The sequence below is a fragment of the Hyalella azteca genome, unplaced genomic scaffold, assembly GCF_000764305.2.
Source record: "Hyalella azteca isolate HAZT.00-mixed unplaced genomic scaffold, Hazt_2.0.2 contig6305, whole genome shotgun sequence".
NCBI classification, from domain to species: Eukaryota; Metazoa; Arthropoda; class Malacostraca; order Amphipoda; family Hyalellidae; genus Hyalella; species Hyalella azteca.
In genome coordinates this window covers 29668-48057 of record NW_025936468.1, presented here as the reverse complement: position 1 = coordinate 48057, position 18390 = coordinate 29668, and the positions used below count along the sequence as shown (strand labels likewise).

At 37.6% G+C, this 18390-nt stretch overlaps 1 protein-coding gene across 1 annotated transcript; it reads right to left on the bottom strand.

Annotated features, from left to right (window-relative positions):
- Positions 1 to 2290: 2290 nt before the first annotated feature.
- LOC108672458 lies at positions 2291 to 17113 on the bottom strand. Its single transcript, XM_047880797.1, has 12 exons — positions 16838 to 17113; positions 15635 to 15741; positions 14289 to 14464; positions 13386 to 13566; positions 12036 to 12625; positions 11471 to 11547; positions 10694 to 10803; positions 9630 to 9766; positions 6825 to 6923; positions 6238 to 6438; positions 5296 to 5931; positions 2291 to 4907 (listed from the first exon to the last, which is right to left on the bottom strand). The coding sequence occupies exons 1-12, from the start codon at positions 17111 to 17113 to the stop codon at positions 4060 to 4062; spliced, it is 3438 nt and encodes a 1145-aa protein (XP_047736753.1). The 3' UTR covers positions 2291 to 4059.
- Positions 17114 to 18390: the final 1277 nt, after the last annotated feature.

Here is an 18390-nt window from a genome sequence, read left to right as displayed (position 1 = left end):
TAAGCAGTTGATTGGCAAAATTTCGGAATAAAATTTTCATAAATTAACTTCTTTATTTACGAATTACAGAACACCTCCAGCAAATGGTCTATGAGTTTTTGCAGGGAGTCGGCCAAAAAATTTAAATGTCATTTTTTGCTACTGTGTTCTAATTCGATTGAAACGAGCATCCATGTTCCAAGTTAGCATGGTAAAGAAGAGGGAATTAACACTCATCTATTACATTCGAGTTGTTCTTAATAAATCTCAGCAGTAAAATTGCTAAACAGAAAGAGGAAAAAATATTGTAGCTGGTGTATTTAAACTTCAATCCTTACATCGTCCGATCGCTGCTTCAAATGACTGTTATCATCATCTGAAATCAACCTCCAAGGAAATGTACCATTAAAACTCAGCTGTGCTGTCATAAGAATATTACGAAAAGCATTAAAACGCTTTCTCAATCCACACACGGCATTTTTCTCACCCATATAGAATTAATTTAAAAGCACCTTTCGACGATTGTGGAAGCAGAATACGCCCTGCATCTGAGTCGATACTAAAAACGTGAGACATCGGCTAACGCATTTGTGAAATTTTTGACGAATTAGTTAAATTTTAATACGGATTATTTAAATTTTGCATATGGAGTATTTACTATAACCGAAATGAACGCCTTTCAAGGAAGTTATAACGGTATTAATTTTCCCCAAAGATTAAACGTTTTAATGGTAAGAGTTTCAGGTCATACCAATGAGCGAGTAGGGCTTCAGAAAGCTCAACTTGGCTTCAGAATCTGAAACTATTTTGGCACGTGGCAATTTGGCACTATCTGAAACCAATTTATTTCAGAACATAGGCAGTGAGCTATGAAATGTCGAATCTTAATAATGTGTTTAATTGCAGCTCCGAAATGGAGAACCTATTTCGCGAGAATCACGTAAGATGTAGAAATTTTTATTGTTGGATAAAGAATCAATTTATATTTATGATGGCCATAGTATTTTCTATGTGATTACCGCATTTAATAAAAATCTTCTAATATATGAATATGGAGAATTTGGAAAAATGTATGTAAAATTAAAACCGATAAATTGATGGAATTGTCAAGGAATCAGTCCTTGATTCAAGTGAACCGATGAATGTTTTGAATCTTTGGAAATGGAATTTTTACGCCTCTGTTGCAAAGAAGAACAACATAATGCTGAATTACCTTTTCATGGGTGTGAATGGCGTTGTTTTGAGTAGCTGCGCTCGGTGTCACAAGTGGACAGCGCGCACCACCGATGCTGTAAGTGCCGCCATTGACGAGGACTACGATGCCTTGAATGACAAGTGCCTATGGAATAAAGCGATAGAAGTCCCTCCATTTTGGCGTAATTCCAAGCTAGCTGTCAAAGCACGCATGTTTGAATCACTAAATGTTCAATTTTACTTGCTATTGGTTCTACATTTCGTTTGTAAATAAGCAGCTTAGCGAAATTGAAGAATTTACTCTTTAATATTTTAATATACCAGCTTACAGCTGGTTTCAAGTTTTGCTTTCAACATTCACGTCAAATCATTACCATAAACTTCAATTAAAACTATTACAATCGAATCTACGAGTGTCGATTGTCGTCATTTAAGCCTCCGGCACACGCAGTAGGAGCTGAGAAAACTTACGGCACAAGTTTCTGCCGGAAGCCTTTAATATCAGCAGACTAATGCAGAGATCATAACCATAGTTTTCTTCGATAGGCTTTCCTCTTCCACCTGGGAGGCTTGGTCGAGATAGAGCTTAGCAGACCTCGTTGGGATCCAGAAGCTAGCGGCTAGAATCGTTTAAACCGTGCTTGTTTAGTTTGGAACAATTGGAAGTCAGTGTCGTGCTGTCTGTCTTTGGGGTGTATCGAGCCTCCCTTTGCCGTTAATTGGGATCATGGCGGGTAATCCGACGGGGAGTTTGTTCCAGGCCCTTGTTACTGCACCTTGAATGTTCAGAGAAAGGAGCTTAGAGAAGTGTGCGCGACTGTGAAATATGCGCTTTTTGATGAACGTAATTTAGCGTGGGTGCGTGGATATCCATGTTTTGGCTTGAGTAGAAGCCAATAAATCAAGTATTAATAATTTTCTACTGAATAAATAAATAGAAGAGCAATATAAAACAATAACAAAGACTAATCTAGTCGTCCAAGAATCAGTGAAATTGGGTGTATGGGCGTTTTCTCGTCGCGCATTACTCTCAAATAAGTTCTATTGCGGATGACATAAAACTGTAGTGATGGTAAAATGAAACTTCATTATTTAAACAGTTTTAATCGATGCACCCGTTCAGACATCCAAGTTTGAATTTCACTAATTAACATCATTGGCTCAAGTTTACCAATCGAGTTCTCAGCATAGATTTACACAGATATGCAGTATTTAAAAGTGCAAAACTGTTTTTTTTTCGCACAGTCCTGTACGTAGAATACACTGGTGTAAATACGTCGTTAAAAATATAGTAGGCTAATGTAGTTAGCATTTAACTATTATAGCATTAGAGAACGTCTAGTTGTCACACGGTTTACGTCACTCGTCTCATTGCGGAACATCAAGTTATGGCCCCTGAATAGGGAAACCTATTGATGTCAAACGATTTGACTTGAATTGAAGATTTTTTATAATTATGTTTAAACAATGAAGATTGCCACTGAAAAAGGATCACTAGGAAGGACTTATCCCTGATTAAAAAATGATTACTGGGAAGGAGCGAAAAAAATTCTCCCTTAGAATGTGTTCCAATAACAATTCTCCTATTCCAGGTTAGGTAATACTAAATGAGTTTTTAGTTTTGTCATTTGAACAATGTCCTGAGGTGCCGCCAAGCTGCTGAAATATTGAAGTAACTTGTAATGGAATTTAAGAATAATCTATTTCCATATTAATGTCAACTTTAATGCCAAGCACTATAGCAATAGACGCAGTACTGTAGCCTTCGGGCGAAAGTAAAGCAATTTGCGAGCACGTCCAAAGACAAATGAACATCGGTGAACACATCTGTAGAAACATATATTAACGTTTGACATCCTCAGTCACTTATTGCGTGGCAATGGCTTGTTGATATGCTATTTATCAACCGTAGATTTATTTTTGCATTAATGCGTTTATTTAAAATTCCTTTCAGATATTAACTTCGAAGTTACACAATGCATTGATTGCACATATCACGAATTGCTTACATGAATTATACACAGATCACTCATATACACTCATGTTGTATAACATACATTGATGTCATACAATATGCATAGATCTCATACATCATGCGCTGTCGATCGCATACATCATCCGTAGATCTCAATCATCATACATTGATCCCATACATCCCGCGTTGATCACATGCATCATACAATGATCTCATTCACCATAAATTGATCTCATACATCATACATTGATAATATGCTTCATTCATTCATCCTATGCATCATACATTGATTTCACGCTACATAAATTAATCCCATGCTTCATACATTTATCCCATGCATCATACGTTGATTTCATGCATAATACATTGATCGCTTACTTCATAAATTGATCTCATGAAAATACAATAATAAATATGCCACACATTCATTCATGCCATGTGTTATACAATTATCTCATTAGCTAGATTTTACCATTCCGAAGTTTACCTTGGTATAATAGTTCACCTGAAATGTTATTCCTGAGTTGTTTCAACACCTCTAAGCAAGCTGGCGGCACCTCAAAACTGCTACTTTTTGTAGTCTGAGTACATGTTACTCATGAAATAGCATTATGTAAAGCTACTACTAGTACGTTTTAATGATTTTACACTTATCTGGAAAATATTTATTTATATGACTGAAGTACTCGAAGACAACAGTAATTAGGCTACGATTGTACTGATAGTCATTTATAATATCACGCCACAAGAATTTCGCTGTTGCAAACTCATTGCCAACAAATCAAATTTCAGAAATAAATATTTTCACTCCACTCAAATGCCGATCAAATTTGATATTATCTTTAAAATATCAGACTATTTCAAATCTATCGATGTTTAGATGCAAAATTAGGATCTCGAAAGACTTTATTTCAATGTTGCTTGGTGTCTTTCAGACAAGATATGGAGTTCTCGCTCGATGTAACGTGGTCTCGATACAACAGCGGCGGCGGAGGAGGATGTGTCGAAGTGTCACTAAAGTGTCGTTGTTGTGAGGTCCACGTAGACTGTTCTTGTGGGCACAGCAGTAAAGACTTGCCTGGTTTAGGGCTATTCTGAGATGGCACCTCAGTGGCACACAAATGATCGTCGTAGTCAACAAGATTTCTAGTTTTTGACCGTCGCGGTCGTTGCAAAGACCCGTGATGAGACGCTGGCAATGCGACAAAAGAACATGAAAACTCGTCAGACATTTTTTCAGAGGTCGAGGAATTTCTTCTACGCGGCAGCGAGAAATAAGATACATTTGAATTACTTGTTGGACTCTTGCATGAAATCTCAGATGATGTTAATTTCGACATTTCAAATTCTTTATCATGAAATTTTATTTCACTTTCGGAATTGGTAAACAAAGACGAGTTTTTGGTGCATTTTAGCTTCGCTGAAACTAACGGGAAAAAAGTGTTCCTCGTCGGATGATCCTTCACGTCGCAAGTCTGTGAATTGTTGAGATTTTTATCACTAGTTTCAATGAAGTCTGTTTCATCCCTCCAACACGAAGACTTTTCCTTCATCTGACTTCCAGACTCGAAGATGCTTCCGATAGAGCGGCGCAATACTGCGGCTCTTTTCTCACCTGGGACTTCTTGCGAAGGAATATTTTGCACGATTTTCTCTTGATTTCTTTCCGTTGCCGAATTATTGAGGCAATTGAGAAGCACAGCAACTTCCTGAAAGCCTCCCATCAGTGATGAAGTCTTGCTCGATGAAGGATCCGGACCTTGAACACGGAAAGGGAAGAGCATTACGAGTTATCATCAGCCATTATGGACATGTTTATTGTTTCAACCAAAAGAGCAGCAAGATGTGGCCGCCGGAGGTTCTTTATAAGGCATCTTGCACTTTCTGAGTCTAACCATGTGTGTACAACCGAACAATAATTAATGTCTTACAGAATAACTCTCAGATATACAATTCAGAATGAAAGTGAACGGTGACGTTGGTTTTAGAAGAAAACGCCATATTACAACAACTTATACTAGATGAAAACCTTACATTCATTTTATTCATAGTTAAGGCATGGCAAAATTGAAAACTGTTAAAAATATTTTGTTTGTAGTTCAAGTACAATTATGGATTAAAGAAAAAGCATTTGTATCAATAATCACCTGAACAGCACGACGAAAGCGACCCTGGGGAGCTTCCTTCGCCTTCATATGCATAATTTCTGAGGTCGTCCGCAGACGGCAAAATTTGAAAGCCGCAGATTTTTTGACTTCTTGTTGGCTTCTGGTGGTTTTTTATGTGACTCGCATCTTGATTGCCGCACGCCACAACTGAATCATGGCTTGTAATACACTTATTTTTAGGGACGCTTGTATTCGTATAACTTAAAACTTCAACTTGGTTCGAGTTCTTCTCGCCCACATTTGATCTTGCTCTCGCTAATTTGTTTACACCAATTTTCTGTTCTTCTACGGTTGCCACATTCAAACTGAGCTCCTCGAACGCTTGCTGTGAGTGAACAGCGCAGTGAGGCAGGTGAATATTCAATGCAGTCGTGTGCATGTGATCATCATTGATGGTGTAACAAGACGAGTCTTGGCCCGATCCTTTACCAGATTTTTTACTTTGTGATGATTTGGAGATCTTAGCACAAATTACTTTTCTTCGCACGGAACTGCCAGGAGAAGCAGCATCGTAAACACAGGAGGCAGATCTGAGGTCAGTAGATACACTAGTCGAGGGTTCAGTCCCCCAGCCGCGAAGCCATTTTGGCTTGCCTTTCCAGCGCGCTGATTTTCCTGTGGGAGAAATTACCACCTACAATGTCCTAGGACTCATCGTCAACAACATCTTTATTTTATTTAAATACAATCGTGAAAAATTATATTCAATTTGCATCAATGTCCATTTTGTTATTTACTGTTAAATTTTCAAAGTTAAGCTTTAAGAGGCAAATTGCAATTTTAGTTAAAGAAAACTCAAGTAATCGAGAAAATCTCTTCTTAATGAAAATTGTGAATTTTTCCTCAAATACAGGTGGATAATTTTGCTCTACAAATAAATGCTAAATAAATTATTGGAGCGTTGTTGCATTTTCTCCTCACCTGATTCCAATTCAAGCTCATCCCTGGCATTTCTAGAACACGTTGGAAAGGGCTCAGCAGCGTTATTTATAACGGGGTTTACAGCACCAAAAAGACTGTGTGATGTGTACGGCGTGACATCAGGCACTGACGAGCGTTTAGACGCGCGACGACGTCGGTGATGACGCCACCTCCCACGCAATATGCAAACAACCGCGAAAACTGCAAAAAATATATGTAGATTTAATTAAAGAAATTCATTTAAAACATCTCTACACAAAATAATGATATAGGCAGATATTTCATGATTTTACATATTATCTAATGCACATTTTTTCGAAGACCAGAGAGTATTTATTTTTGAAAATATTCTTATTGCTTTCTCAATTCAGCAAACCAAGCTTATGGCAGGATTTGAAAGTTCAAATTTCACGGTTTCCCCTTTCCATGTGATATTTATTATAATAATTTATATGACGTTCCGACTATGCTGGTCTTACTCTTATACTCTCGGGTCTTCAACTAAACTTGCATTAAAGACCAGATTCTACCCACCTATATAAATATTCACACACACTACATATTATCACACATAAAACCGAGCTGACCAACTAGCAGGAGCAGCCAGGCGACGACGGCAGCAGCCGTGCCAACCGCGTAGCTCAGGTCGGGCTCGGGATCAGGCAACAGGCGCTCGCAGTGCTCGCCTGCCCACGTTATAATGTTAACTGTTCGTCGGGGGTGAAGTTTGCGACGTTTGTATGCATAACAACCCACGCATTTCATTATGCGGGAAACATTAATGCGTCTGAAGCGAAAGTTTGACAGAACGATAATTTCGATTTTTAGATTGCACCAACTTGACAGTAAACATGAATTTGTGTTAAGGGATAACCTAACAAGAAGAGTTAAGAATTTTGAACAAAGAATAAAAATCACTCAGAGCTATAGTCATTAGTATATCGCTAGTTGTTTCTGAGAATAATAGTTGTTTCAATTCGGTAAGAATAATTGCATTACTCTCGATTATTAGGAATAATTTTCTGAAAGGGCGTTCTGCATTTGAGAATAAATCAAATTATGTTTGTCTGAAAACCTGAAAGATTTTGACTTAAAATGATTTAATCAAAACTTCGTGGAATAAAATTATCATAGTTTGGATTAAAGTGAAGAACAACTTCGCAAGGTCATGCCTTGGCTTAATTATATAAATAATGCAATTTTTAACATTGACAACTCCTTGTCACTAGCGAAATACGATCGCCATCAGATTGATAAAAACCAGATTTTTAATATCAAATAAATAATGGCAAATTAATTTAAAAAGAAAAGTAGTGAAAGCTCCGCTGAATGACAATTAGCAGAGTCCACAGAATTAAATAGATACAAATCACCGTCATTTCCGCTTTTAGTTCAACAGCGCTGCCAAGCCTTGCATTTAATGGTAAATAAAGTAGAGTAGCGTCCCCCTAAAGTGCGAAGCTGGCGGTAGCGTAATTACGGAGACCTCTGTATTACGACGCCAGTTTAAATAGAGCGCTGAACCAACGGCAATTTACTGCTCTTTAGGCTAGACTAACATGCGAGTCTTGCTGTTATTACTTGCAGAAATTCTCCAACAATGGAGAACTCTATATTTAGATTTAAGGATCAGAATTTAATACAAACCAAATAAAGGAAACGTACACTGGAACGTTTCTGTTACTTGCATGCCTTGAAAACTATGTTAGATCAGTTCAAAATGTAATACATATACGGCGGTACAGTGTGATTTTTGTTAGCCGAAGCTGTTACTTGACTATGAAAGTTTTTATTGTAAAAAGTTTAGTAACTGATCGAACACGTTGTTACACGCATGATTTCTACTAATTATAGTATTACTTAATTGGCATTAGTATGTGTGGGTTGCCAGTGTTGAGAAAATCCCCTAAAGGAAAGATTTCCGAACGTGTAAATGATTTTGTTTAAAAAAATCTGGTCTCTAATCACACGAGTTGGTAATTGCATTTTTGAACTGCTTTAGGTAAAAATGAAATTATTCATACTCATTGAAGTGAAATATTTTGTTTTCATTATAGTGGCTGATCTGAGCCTATTAGAGGAATATTCTAGAGAGAGTATTAATTGAGAGATTCAGTTAAATGAGCAAAGCTGCACAAACCAAAATTATTTTGTAAAAAAGTGCCGGATGATAAAAATAATGTAATTATTGTCTGGAAAACGGCAAATAAAGTAGCCATGTGGTTATGTTGCTTAAAGATCCAGGAGCGATGTGAACGTGGGATATTTGATGGCAAAAGCGTAAAACGTGACAATTCCGAGTGGCCGAAGATGATTTCAGCCTGCAACTTTCCAATGCTATATTGGTTGAACATAAATTAATGTCCCGCATCATCACTATTTTCGTCCAGTTTGAATTACAAATCGAAAAAAAGAAAATTTTACATTTGTAGAAGATAACTGACATTGTTAGTGACAAAACATGTTCCCGCCGTTTTATCGCAGTTTTTCACTCATTCTGAATTTACTGATAAAACCTTACCATGTGTCATTGAACAATGATATCTGACTAACGAAAAGAAACAACCATGTTTCTGTCTGAAGTTAAGTTTCCCTTGCATGCCCATCAGAAAATAATACAGATAACTGGAGCGCGCACAACAGTGAGGCTGTCTTCAGCATAAGTCGCATCTTTCATCACACTGCAGCCAATTGAGCAGATCTCCAACAGAGACATTCCTTGCCATGTACGTGGATGCAATGAGCCAGGGTCCCTCTCTGACTAGCTGGACTCATGCCGTACTAGGAGAAATAATTAAGTTTTCTGGCAACCCCAAGAAGGCAATAGCAGCAGCAGACGTCCTGCAGATGGCGCCACTGGCCGGCAGTAAATCACGAGCCCAGGACTCCGTCTTGCGATCTCTACTGCTGACGAAAATTATTTCGTCATACTCGCAGACGTTTCCATGCTTGTATATTTTCTAAATGCGTTACAAGTCTAACGTAGGAAGAAATTATGTAATTGTGTTCTTACTTGAGCGTGTTTCCTTGTTTGTTTGCTTGTAGGTTGGTGCAGGCATTATACAAAGCATTCTTGTGTTCGATTGAGGGCCAGTTTTACGTATCTCAAATATAGATATTTTAAATGCATAGTTTGTATATAAATATCTATAAAATATAGATTATTTGTAAATAAAGTTTTTTATAATTTCGTGGAGAAACTTGAATTCTTCGTGATCAAATAGTACTCAAGACGATGAATTACTACTCGCTCATGTTAGAAAATCAATGACAATGAAATTGTTAGCCAGATCCCGGTAAATTTTATACGCTGAAATTAAAATTGCAAATAGGGCCTATTCAACGTAAAACCTTCAAATTTAATCATCAGCTGAGTTCTGGATATCTGTAACCTGTGTATTGAGGTGGGCACGAGCAGCGGTAGCCTGATGGCAGGTCCTCGCACACGCCGCTGTTGAGGCACGGCTGCCACGCACACTCGTCCAGAGGCTCGCACCTGTTGCCCGATAACAGCAGACCCGGTGGACACCTGTTCCCAACCACAAAGAAACAGAATCAATGGGAGTAAAATAACTGTGCAAAAGAGATTTTCTGTGGCACGTAGAAGAGAAAAGACGGTTTTCATGGTTATAGAAACAGAATTAACTGGAGTAATAAAAACTGAGTAAGCAAAATAGATTCTCAATGGCGATGGTCGAAGAAGAGCGATACCTGCTACTGAGGACAAAAAATGCATCAACTGTATGGGGTAATAGAACTGTGAACGAGAAATATTCTGTAGCAGCGGACGTAGAAGAAAAATGTCTCCTCTTTGAAGGCCTGAATAAATAGCATTACCTTGGATGAAAGAACTGTACCAGAAAGATTCTCAATGGCGGCGGACGTAGGAGAGCGACACCTGCTTTCAAAGGCAAAGAATATCATCAACTAGAGTAATATAAAAATTTCTCTGGCCGCGGATGTTGAAGAGTGACAACTGCTCCCCAGCTAAATGAAAAAGCATTAACTTGGGTAATAAAACTGCTTTAAAAAATATTTTTTGTGTCAGCGGACGTAGAGAAGTGGCACCTGCACGGCAGGAAAAGGCACAAACAAACTTAATAAGCCCCCAAGAAGTTGCAGCCTCAGTTCAATGAAGCATCATTGATTAAAAAAAATGTTTTTAGACATGGATTATTTCCTGAATAAATGTCCTAAAGAGGAAACAAGAATGTAAATTAATTGAATGCAATTATTTTTTTTAACTTTGTCCTTTTAACCGAAAAATGGCTATCATGCTTTTTTTAAATTCAATAATTTTTAGAATGGCTTTCATATATTGAACTCTTCTAATAAATAGATACATTTTCAATGTATAATCAATAGTTTTTCAATTATTTTAGAAATCATCTATCGGTAAAATTAAATAGAACGTAAATAAAAAAGATTCAGTATTGTTTTATTTCAGGTGACTTACGAGCAAGACATTGGCCTCCAGAAGTCGCTGCAGAACAAGGGCGCCTCGCACGAGGTGTTGGAGCACCGAGTCTCGACGCACGACTCCGCCACGTTAGCGAACGCAATCACCTAAGAGGGCGTTAAACGAATATTTCGCTTTGAGAACTATCACAGATAATCGAATGCAAATAGTATAAGAAGATACGCAATTGAATTAACACGATTGTAATAGTTAAAGACAAAGGCAATGCTTCGTATGATAGATAGCAGGTGTCATACTGTGGGAAAACAAAACTTTCGCAACGAAGGTCAACGCAAATTTATTTCTATTTTATGTACCAGTATGATAATCTAGAGATGCACATTTCAATATCACTCAAATGCTATAGTTTTGGGCAGTACGACCAAATAAAAACAATCTGCAGTTATTTCCTGTTTCAGTGCAACTTATGACATTTTCAGGTCACTTGGCAAGCTTTAGTTACACATAACATGAAGGTTAAACAAACGGAGTTCAAAACTGGCCGATTCAAAGTTATTTTCAATTAATTAGGTCAATTTGGTTTTTAACATTTAAAAAGGAATATAAAAGGCACCAATCTCAAAATAATCAAGCAACGCTTTTCTTCTTTGCAAATGTATGGTAGTTTGCATTTTCAGACAAAATAATTATTAATTTCCCAGTTTCTTTCAAATGAACGCATGCAACTAGAGTTGGAGTGATTACTTTCTCAATTAATTTATTATGTAAACATAATTATTATTATGATGATTATTATGTGAACATAATCATTACCTGTGCGGAAGTCGTCGTGTTGACTGCAGGAGGCAGCGGCAGCGCCGCTCCCCACGCGCGCACGTCGGACACGCAGGCTGCGATGCGAACGTTCACACTTCATCAATTCACTTCATTAGGTAATTAATTATTTAATACCAAATAAATAATTTTCCGTCATGTTTCACAGCGTTTCACAGACTTTCAATTCCTTATTTTGCTAATTAATTTAGAGCATTACATATTAAACTATATTAATTTAATTTGCTACAACGTTCCCGTGTGAGCATTAATTTATTCAAAAGGGCGTTACAATATTCCTCCCATGTACATATTTTACTTAGGCTTTAACAAATCAAATTATATGTGTAGCTGTGCAATTCGTTAAAAATCAAAACTACTTGCATTATTGTTACAATTATCATTATTATTATTGAAATTGTTATTATTATTGCTATTATAATCCCAGTTTTTATTACAACCCTCATTATTATTGCGTGTCTGGGGCATCATTCCTTATCGTTACGTATAACTTTTCGTTTAGATTTTATAACATCTTTACAAATGCGTTCTGGCAAAAACTGACCTGCATGAAGGTCCTCCGCGACTGTGAAAGCATCGACACCGTCAAAGACCGGCACGCCTCCAATTAAGAAACCTTCTTGCCTGTCAACTTCAAAGTCACCAGACCAGCCAAAATGTTGATCACTCTCGTCCATCTCGGGACTTCCCTCTACTTGTTTTGAGACAGTTTTTAACCTGCTATTTTCGCTCCTTTTCACTCGTGTTGGACGTTGGCGACTTCGCACATTGCGTGGTTCGGGTCGGGTCAAAATTCTAATTGGACGACTCTGCCTCAAACTCATTTCATGATCGCCAAATGATACGGGAGAAGCTGAAGTTTCTGACACTTCAAATCGTTCGAAGTAAATCAGTTTTTGTTGGGATTTTTCTGCAGTGGCCTGCTGAAGTAGAGCGGTCGCGTCGCCAGAATAGACAATGGAGGCGTTCTTCGTCATCTCACTGACCGAAACTTTGGACCGAAGAACTTGTTCGTAAGGGAAACTCTTCTCGTCAAGAGACTTTTTAATGGTCTGGTCAAAATGGAAAGCCCGCCTATTTATTCTGTCGCTGACCTTTGGCAAAAAATTATGCTTTTTGCTGAGTGCGGGCTTCCTAACAACATGAGCTTGAGAACTTATAGAACTTGTCGAAAAAACTCCGTATAACGACAGGGCTTCTTCAGGAAATTCAATGGTTAAATTTTTATTCGTAGAATTTCGATGTTTTCGTGAGTCGGATGCAAGATTATAGTCTTTTTTTCGGTCTGAATATTCACGAAGTCTTGTTGACCTCAGGCCCCTGTTATGGCGCTCATTGTTAGGCAACAGTTCATTTGGTTTGTGATTATTTTTTTGTAACTTGCGTCCATCGAAAGTAGTGCTAAATGAATTATTGTAAAGCCCAAAATCTCCTTCATCCACGATCAACTCCGTAAACCTGCCGATCCTGGTAAAAAAAATATAAAATCTGTAAAAATTAGCTCGTTATAAATTTCTTTAAAATTAGAATGCAAAACATCATACAATATTATAGATTTTCCTCTCGAATAAACATTTGGTTGAGTATGCACACAAATATAATCCTAACGTAGCAGGAGGCAAAGTTACCAATTTAGCCTCCAATAAACATAGACAAGCGCAACATCCTACAATACTAGAGACATTCCTGATGAATAAACGTTCGGTCGAACATACGTACAGATATAACCCAACCTACCAGACAGCAAAGTTTCTGTTTACCCGTCAATAAAATTAGAGTGCCTAACATCATACACTATTATACATATTCCTTTTGAATAAACATTCTATCGAAAATGCCTACAAATATAACCCTATATAGCGCTATAATCCTACCTAGCAGCAAGCAAAGTTACCTGTTAGCAGTAACTGTATGCCATTCACCGTCACTGAGCAGCACTTGAGTCAGGCACACTTGAGACTCGTAACTTGTAGCGGTGTCCGCACCAAGTGTCAGGCCCAGACACAAGCGGGACTCTTGTAAGTACAGTCGCAGTACATCACGTCGGTGTAGAGATGCTAGGCTTGCCAGCTCACCTGATGGCGACAAGCTTCGGAATCTAATAGAAAGTGAGAAAAGACACATGATGTCATCAATCATATTTTTAGAAAGAGAGACAAATTATAGCATGTGCCCCATATAAGTTTATTGCCATTTAATTTTATGCTAAGTATGAGCAGCTCGATGATAAGCTTCAGACTGGGTAAAAACTAATAAAAAACTTTTCTGGATCTGAAATTATTGTGTTCTAGCGAAAAAGATATCGTAATAGAAACCAAGCGAATGGCCATTAAAAATTATAATTTCGAGAATATTAAATTCAGCAGGTGTTTAATTTTCCAATAATAGCATCGACTTAAGCTTTGAGAATATTAGCTGACTGACTAGAAGACAGCTTATAATCAGCTAAACAAACTTGCTCATACAACCATAAGATTCCGAAATTCTAATCAAATTTCAAGGAAGTTGAAATATTTTCGTGATGGGAATGAATGGTTTGTTGAATCTAATAAGCATATGGATAACATCAAAACTTCAACAATGAACCTGGTTACAATAGATGTATTGTTGAATACTTAGCTACAACAAATTGCCTAAAAAATAGAATGAGCTCATAGCTAAGTTATTAAATCCTTTGTCAAATTCATCTTTATTATTAGTTTTACAAGCGTCAACCCGATTCGGCCATAGTAAGAAAATATGTGAATAAGCTGGCCGGATAATTTTACCTTTTTACCAAATTTTAATGACAGGCTACCATGCACTCGCCTGAGCTTGAGATCAGTGTGATGGGAAGGAGGAGTGACAGAGAGCGCCAGCTTGACGAAGCTGTCAGGTAGCAGCGCTACCGAGACGGCCGCATTACGACAGCCTTCCCCTACGTGGCCTATGTCGCAACCACACACCGGCGTCTCGGTCTCGCCGCTCTCGCAGCTGAATAACGTATCAAAATAATTTGTTTAATACTGTGTGATGGGAAACTCATTCATTTCATCTGTATCTATTAGAAGGGCAAAGAAACGGCTGACATTGAACGAGAAGTGTTCTTTTGTTCAATAGGTGAAATAAACGAACTATTTTCAACGAAAGAAATTAACGAACTATTTATTCAAAACCCGAAATGAGTAAAAAATTTGCTCATTCAGGACGACAACATTAACGAATTTACGCTTCAAGCATGACATGAGAAATTTATTTTATATATTTTAGTAAGTTTACATAAAAATTGCTAAAACTGTTACCGAAGGTATATAATCACCGAAAATATAATAAGCTTGCTTCTAAGCATTGCACTTAGATGGGGTGAGTACAGATTATTTACATTATCCTTATTTCTTTTAAATGAAAACAATATTCCCACGAAAAACATATACTTCACCAGTTACTTAAATATTAGGCAAGGAGTCCGTAGAGTAAGGGTGAGTAGACTGTCAAATAATAATCTATCGTCTATAGAAGGGCACTGGGAATGTAACCGCAGAATGAAATAAAAACTATAATAATAAAACTCTCTCAAAATTTTTTGGACATTTTTTATTATGGAAATTTCTTGTTTAGAGTAATCGCATCTTAGAAGATATTGCCGCAAATTGCCCGATCTTCCCTTAGTTAGTTCACTCAGCTATAATTGTTTATATCTTACACCTTGACCTACAGGAGCCTTATATGTTTATTGCTGACCGTTATAAATATTTACAGCCGAACTACCGTTTTTGGGGGCCTACTTAAGTTGACTTAACATTCGTATAATGACAAATAACCTCATTTCAGGGGCATCACTAGACGATAGTGACTGGTTATATGATTATTCTTTCATGCTTATATTCAGGTCTAATTATATTGATTTTTGTGTTTTTGAATGATAATTATAATAAATGAGCAACGAATAATAAATAAATCAATAAATGAATTATTAAGGGAGGCTGAAGAATATCTTAAAGGGCTAAAGCCCCATAAAATATTCTTAATATTCTCTTCTATTCATGACGCCACTGCCTCTTCCCAATGTGTATCCCTATTTATTTCCTGTTTCGTACTACTCATGGACTTTAACTATACACATTTGAATAAAAATAATTTAAATAAACGTCGAAGCGGTCTCACCGCGAGTGTTGAGGGCAAGCGGTGCCATGTAACGAGCATGGGTCGGCGGCAGGACAGCCTGGTGAGCAGTCCTGGGACACGCTCGAGCCTCCTCCCAGATCTGCGATCTGCCAACAGGGCAACGAAAAATTGTTTGCGATTAGCAACAGATTTCATTATATTGTTGCAGTGTTTCACGAAACACGTTTAAATTCATTTATTAGGACCATAAATTTATTAAGGGAAATGTAAGCTTCGTAAAGTATTGCCCCAGTCTAACTAAGCAAGAAGAACGCGTGAATTGCCGAGAATCTTCTACTGTATAATTATGATATATCTAAAAAATTCATTTGTGGGTGGTGTATTATATCTAGATATCAGCTGATGGGCATATTGTAATTTACAAAAAAAAATTAAGTAGAAAATTAGAGGTAAAAACTTTTGATGCAGAAGAGGACTCACGCTAAAAGTAAGTAACAAGGAGATTTTTGACAAGCGGGCAAGCGAGCAGCAATAGCTACCGGCAAAAAGCACAACCTCATACTCTAAATGAATTTGAAGCACAATTTTTTTATCAACTTAATCAGGTGAATATTTGTTAGCGTACTAAAATGACGAATAAACTTGTCCACAATAAAATATTGTATTTCGTCGTTTCCTCTTCAAGCCTAAAAAATACCTGAGCATTTCAGCGCGGATTAATTGTGTGCTGTTTCAGGAGTCTTTATGTTCAGGCTTCTTATGAAACTCACATGTGGAAACTCGAGCAAAAAATATGAGCCACTGCAAAAAAAATGATCCCTAAGAGCTCGCTATACTACTTAAGCATTTGTGGCTACTAAGTAGCCACAAATATTTTAGTGGCTTAAGTTAAGTGTGGACCTGCAGGCCGCATGCAAATTTGCTTAGTAAAAAGCAAGCTGATGTCTCACGCAGAGCTATTGTGAATGTCAGCGAGAATGGCTGACAAGGGGAGAGTTAATAAAAAGTTTCCCCTGACAGCAAAAGTTGTGCGAGGAATGAATGCAGCTCATGCACGCTCTCATGCGACCATGAACTGCTAAACCCATGGAGCATCAAATTACTGTAACTATCACATGCCTCAAATACAAATAGGTAGTTGTGATTTGATAGTGCGACATGCATGAATATATTGGTTTCCGTTTAAATTAGCTCAAGATGATTTCTAACCAAATCATAAAGATAAGATGAAGCACAACGCACCTCCCCGTTGATGCGGAGGTTGCGGATGCAGCCCTGAAAATGTTCCTCGGTTATTTGTGTTCCATGTCGAGTGCCGAGCAAACTTCTCGCCAAGCCCCCGATTTGTAAAGGACTTGGTGGGAATGGTTTCCTCACAAAAGTAATCTCCTCATATCCACTGAAATATGGTTGACTTTTGTGGGCTCGGTCTTCGTTCATGAAGCTGGGGCTTCTAACAGGTGAACCGTCATGTCGCTTCAGGGTGTTGTTATTTTGCGGTTGAAGAGTTGGCGCCATGCTGGAATTCATTGAGGTAGAACCCAACTTGTATGGGAATTTATTTTTCTTAGAAAGGACTGTCTCGTCGATGGAGAGGTCACCGAAATACGAGGCATTGTGGCAAAGAAACCGGTCTTGGCTGCGACATAAATCGATGAGAAGCTCCACTCCCTGTCATCCGAGGGAAGGGAAATCAGGGAGACCGTTCGAGTTTTTCTTTCTTTTGTAGAGCGCAATACGGGATGATGTTTCGAGTGAACCGATATTGGCACAGTAGCAGAAACCATTGACGGCAAAAATTCGAACTTCAAAAAATACATTTATAAAAACCTTGCGCAATTTTGTAGTGCAGTGCCATAATATATTGGTATACTTCAAGCTCGGTACGATCACCTCTTTTAAGAGTAATTATTACTGCAATTACCCTTTATATTTATCTAATTTCATTTATTTATAGAATTTCATTCCAACAAAGTTGAAGATTTATGATTACCTTTAGATAAGTAATTAACTTGAGAAATATATTGTTGTCATCTGTGTTCACCATCAACGTATTATTATTATTAATAGTGCACACAAAAGTAACTTTTTGTAGAAAAGTTGTATACTGATTGTATCGAAGGTTTATTTTCATCCTGAAAAAAAGTTACTGAAGCAAATTAACAGCCGATTCATGTACAGTCGCCATTAAAAATATAACTTACCTGAAATCCTTTCAAAAAATTGATAAACAAACTTTATTCAAGCAAAAATTGAGACAGCGTTAAATGATTTTCACCTCAATAATTTTGTACGTGTACGCAAACTCATTCCAATCCTAGAGGCTGCAAGAAATTTTCTTAGCCTTAACGTCTCTCCCATCATCCCACCATTTCATTCCAGCTGATGTCGACGCGATGCCACTTTGAGTTTGCGAGCTCGTCTGATTTTGTGGTCAAAATTATCGGCTTCTGTCCGTCCTGTGCGAACAACAGATGCAGCCGTCCCGACCTCAGCTCCGCACTCAGTACTCCGCTCTGCGAGACAGCGGCACAAGAGCATTGCTCTGTTATTTTGGACTGCGTGGTCGCGCATTTTTCTCCTAGAATTGTTAGACTCGTCGAAAACAACATGATCAAAATATATGAATTTAAGATTCTCAACTTGGATTTCAACAATTTTGAGATGAACCATTGGTTTCTAATATATATGTATCTGCACATTTTTGGTTATTTTTGCCCAGTGTTGTAATGGCAAATAGAATAAAGTCAGTTTTTCTCTTAAATCTGATTTTTCCAATGAAATATGCGTAGGAA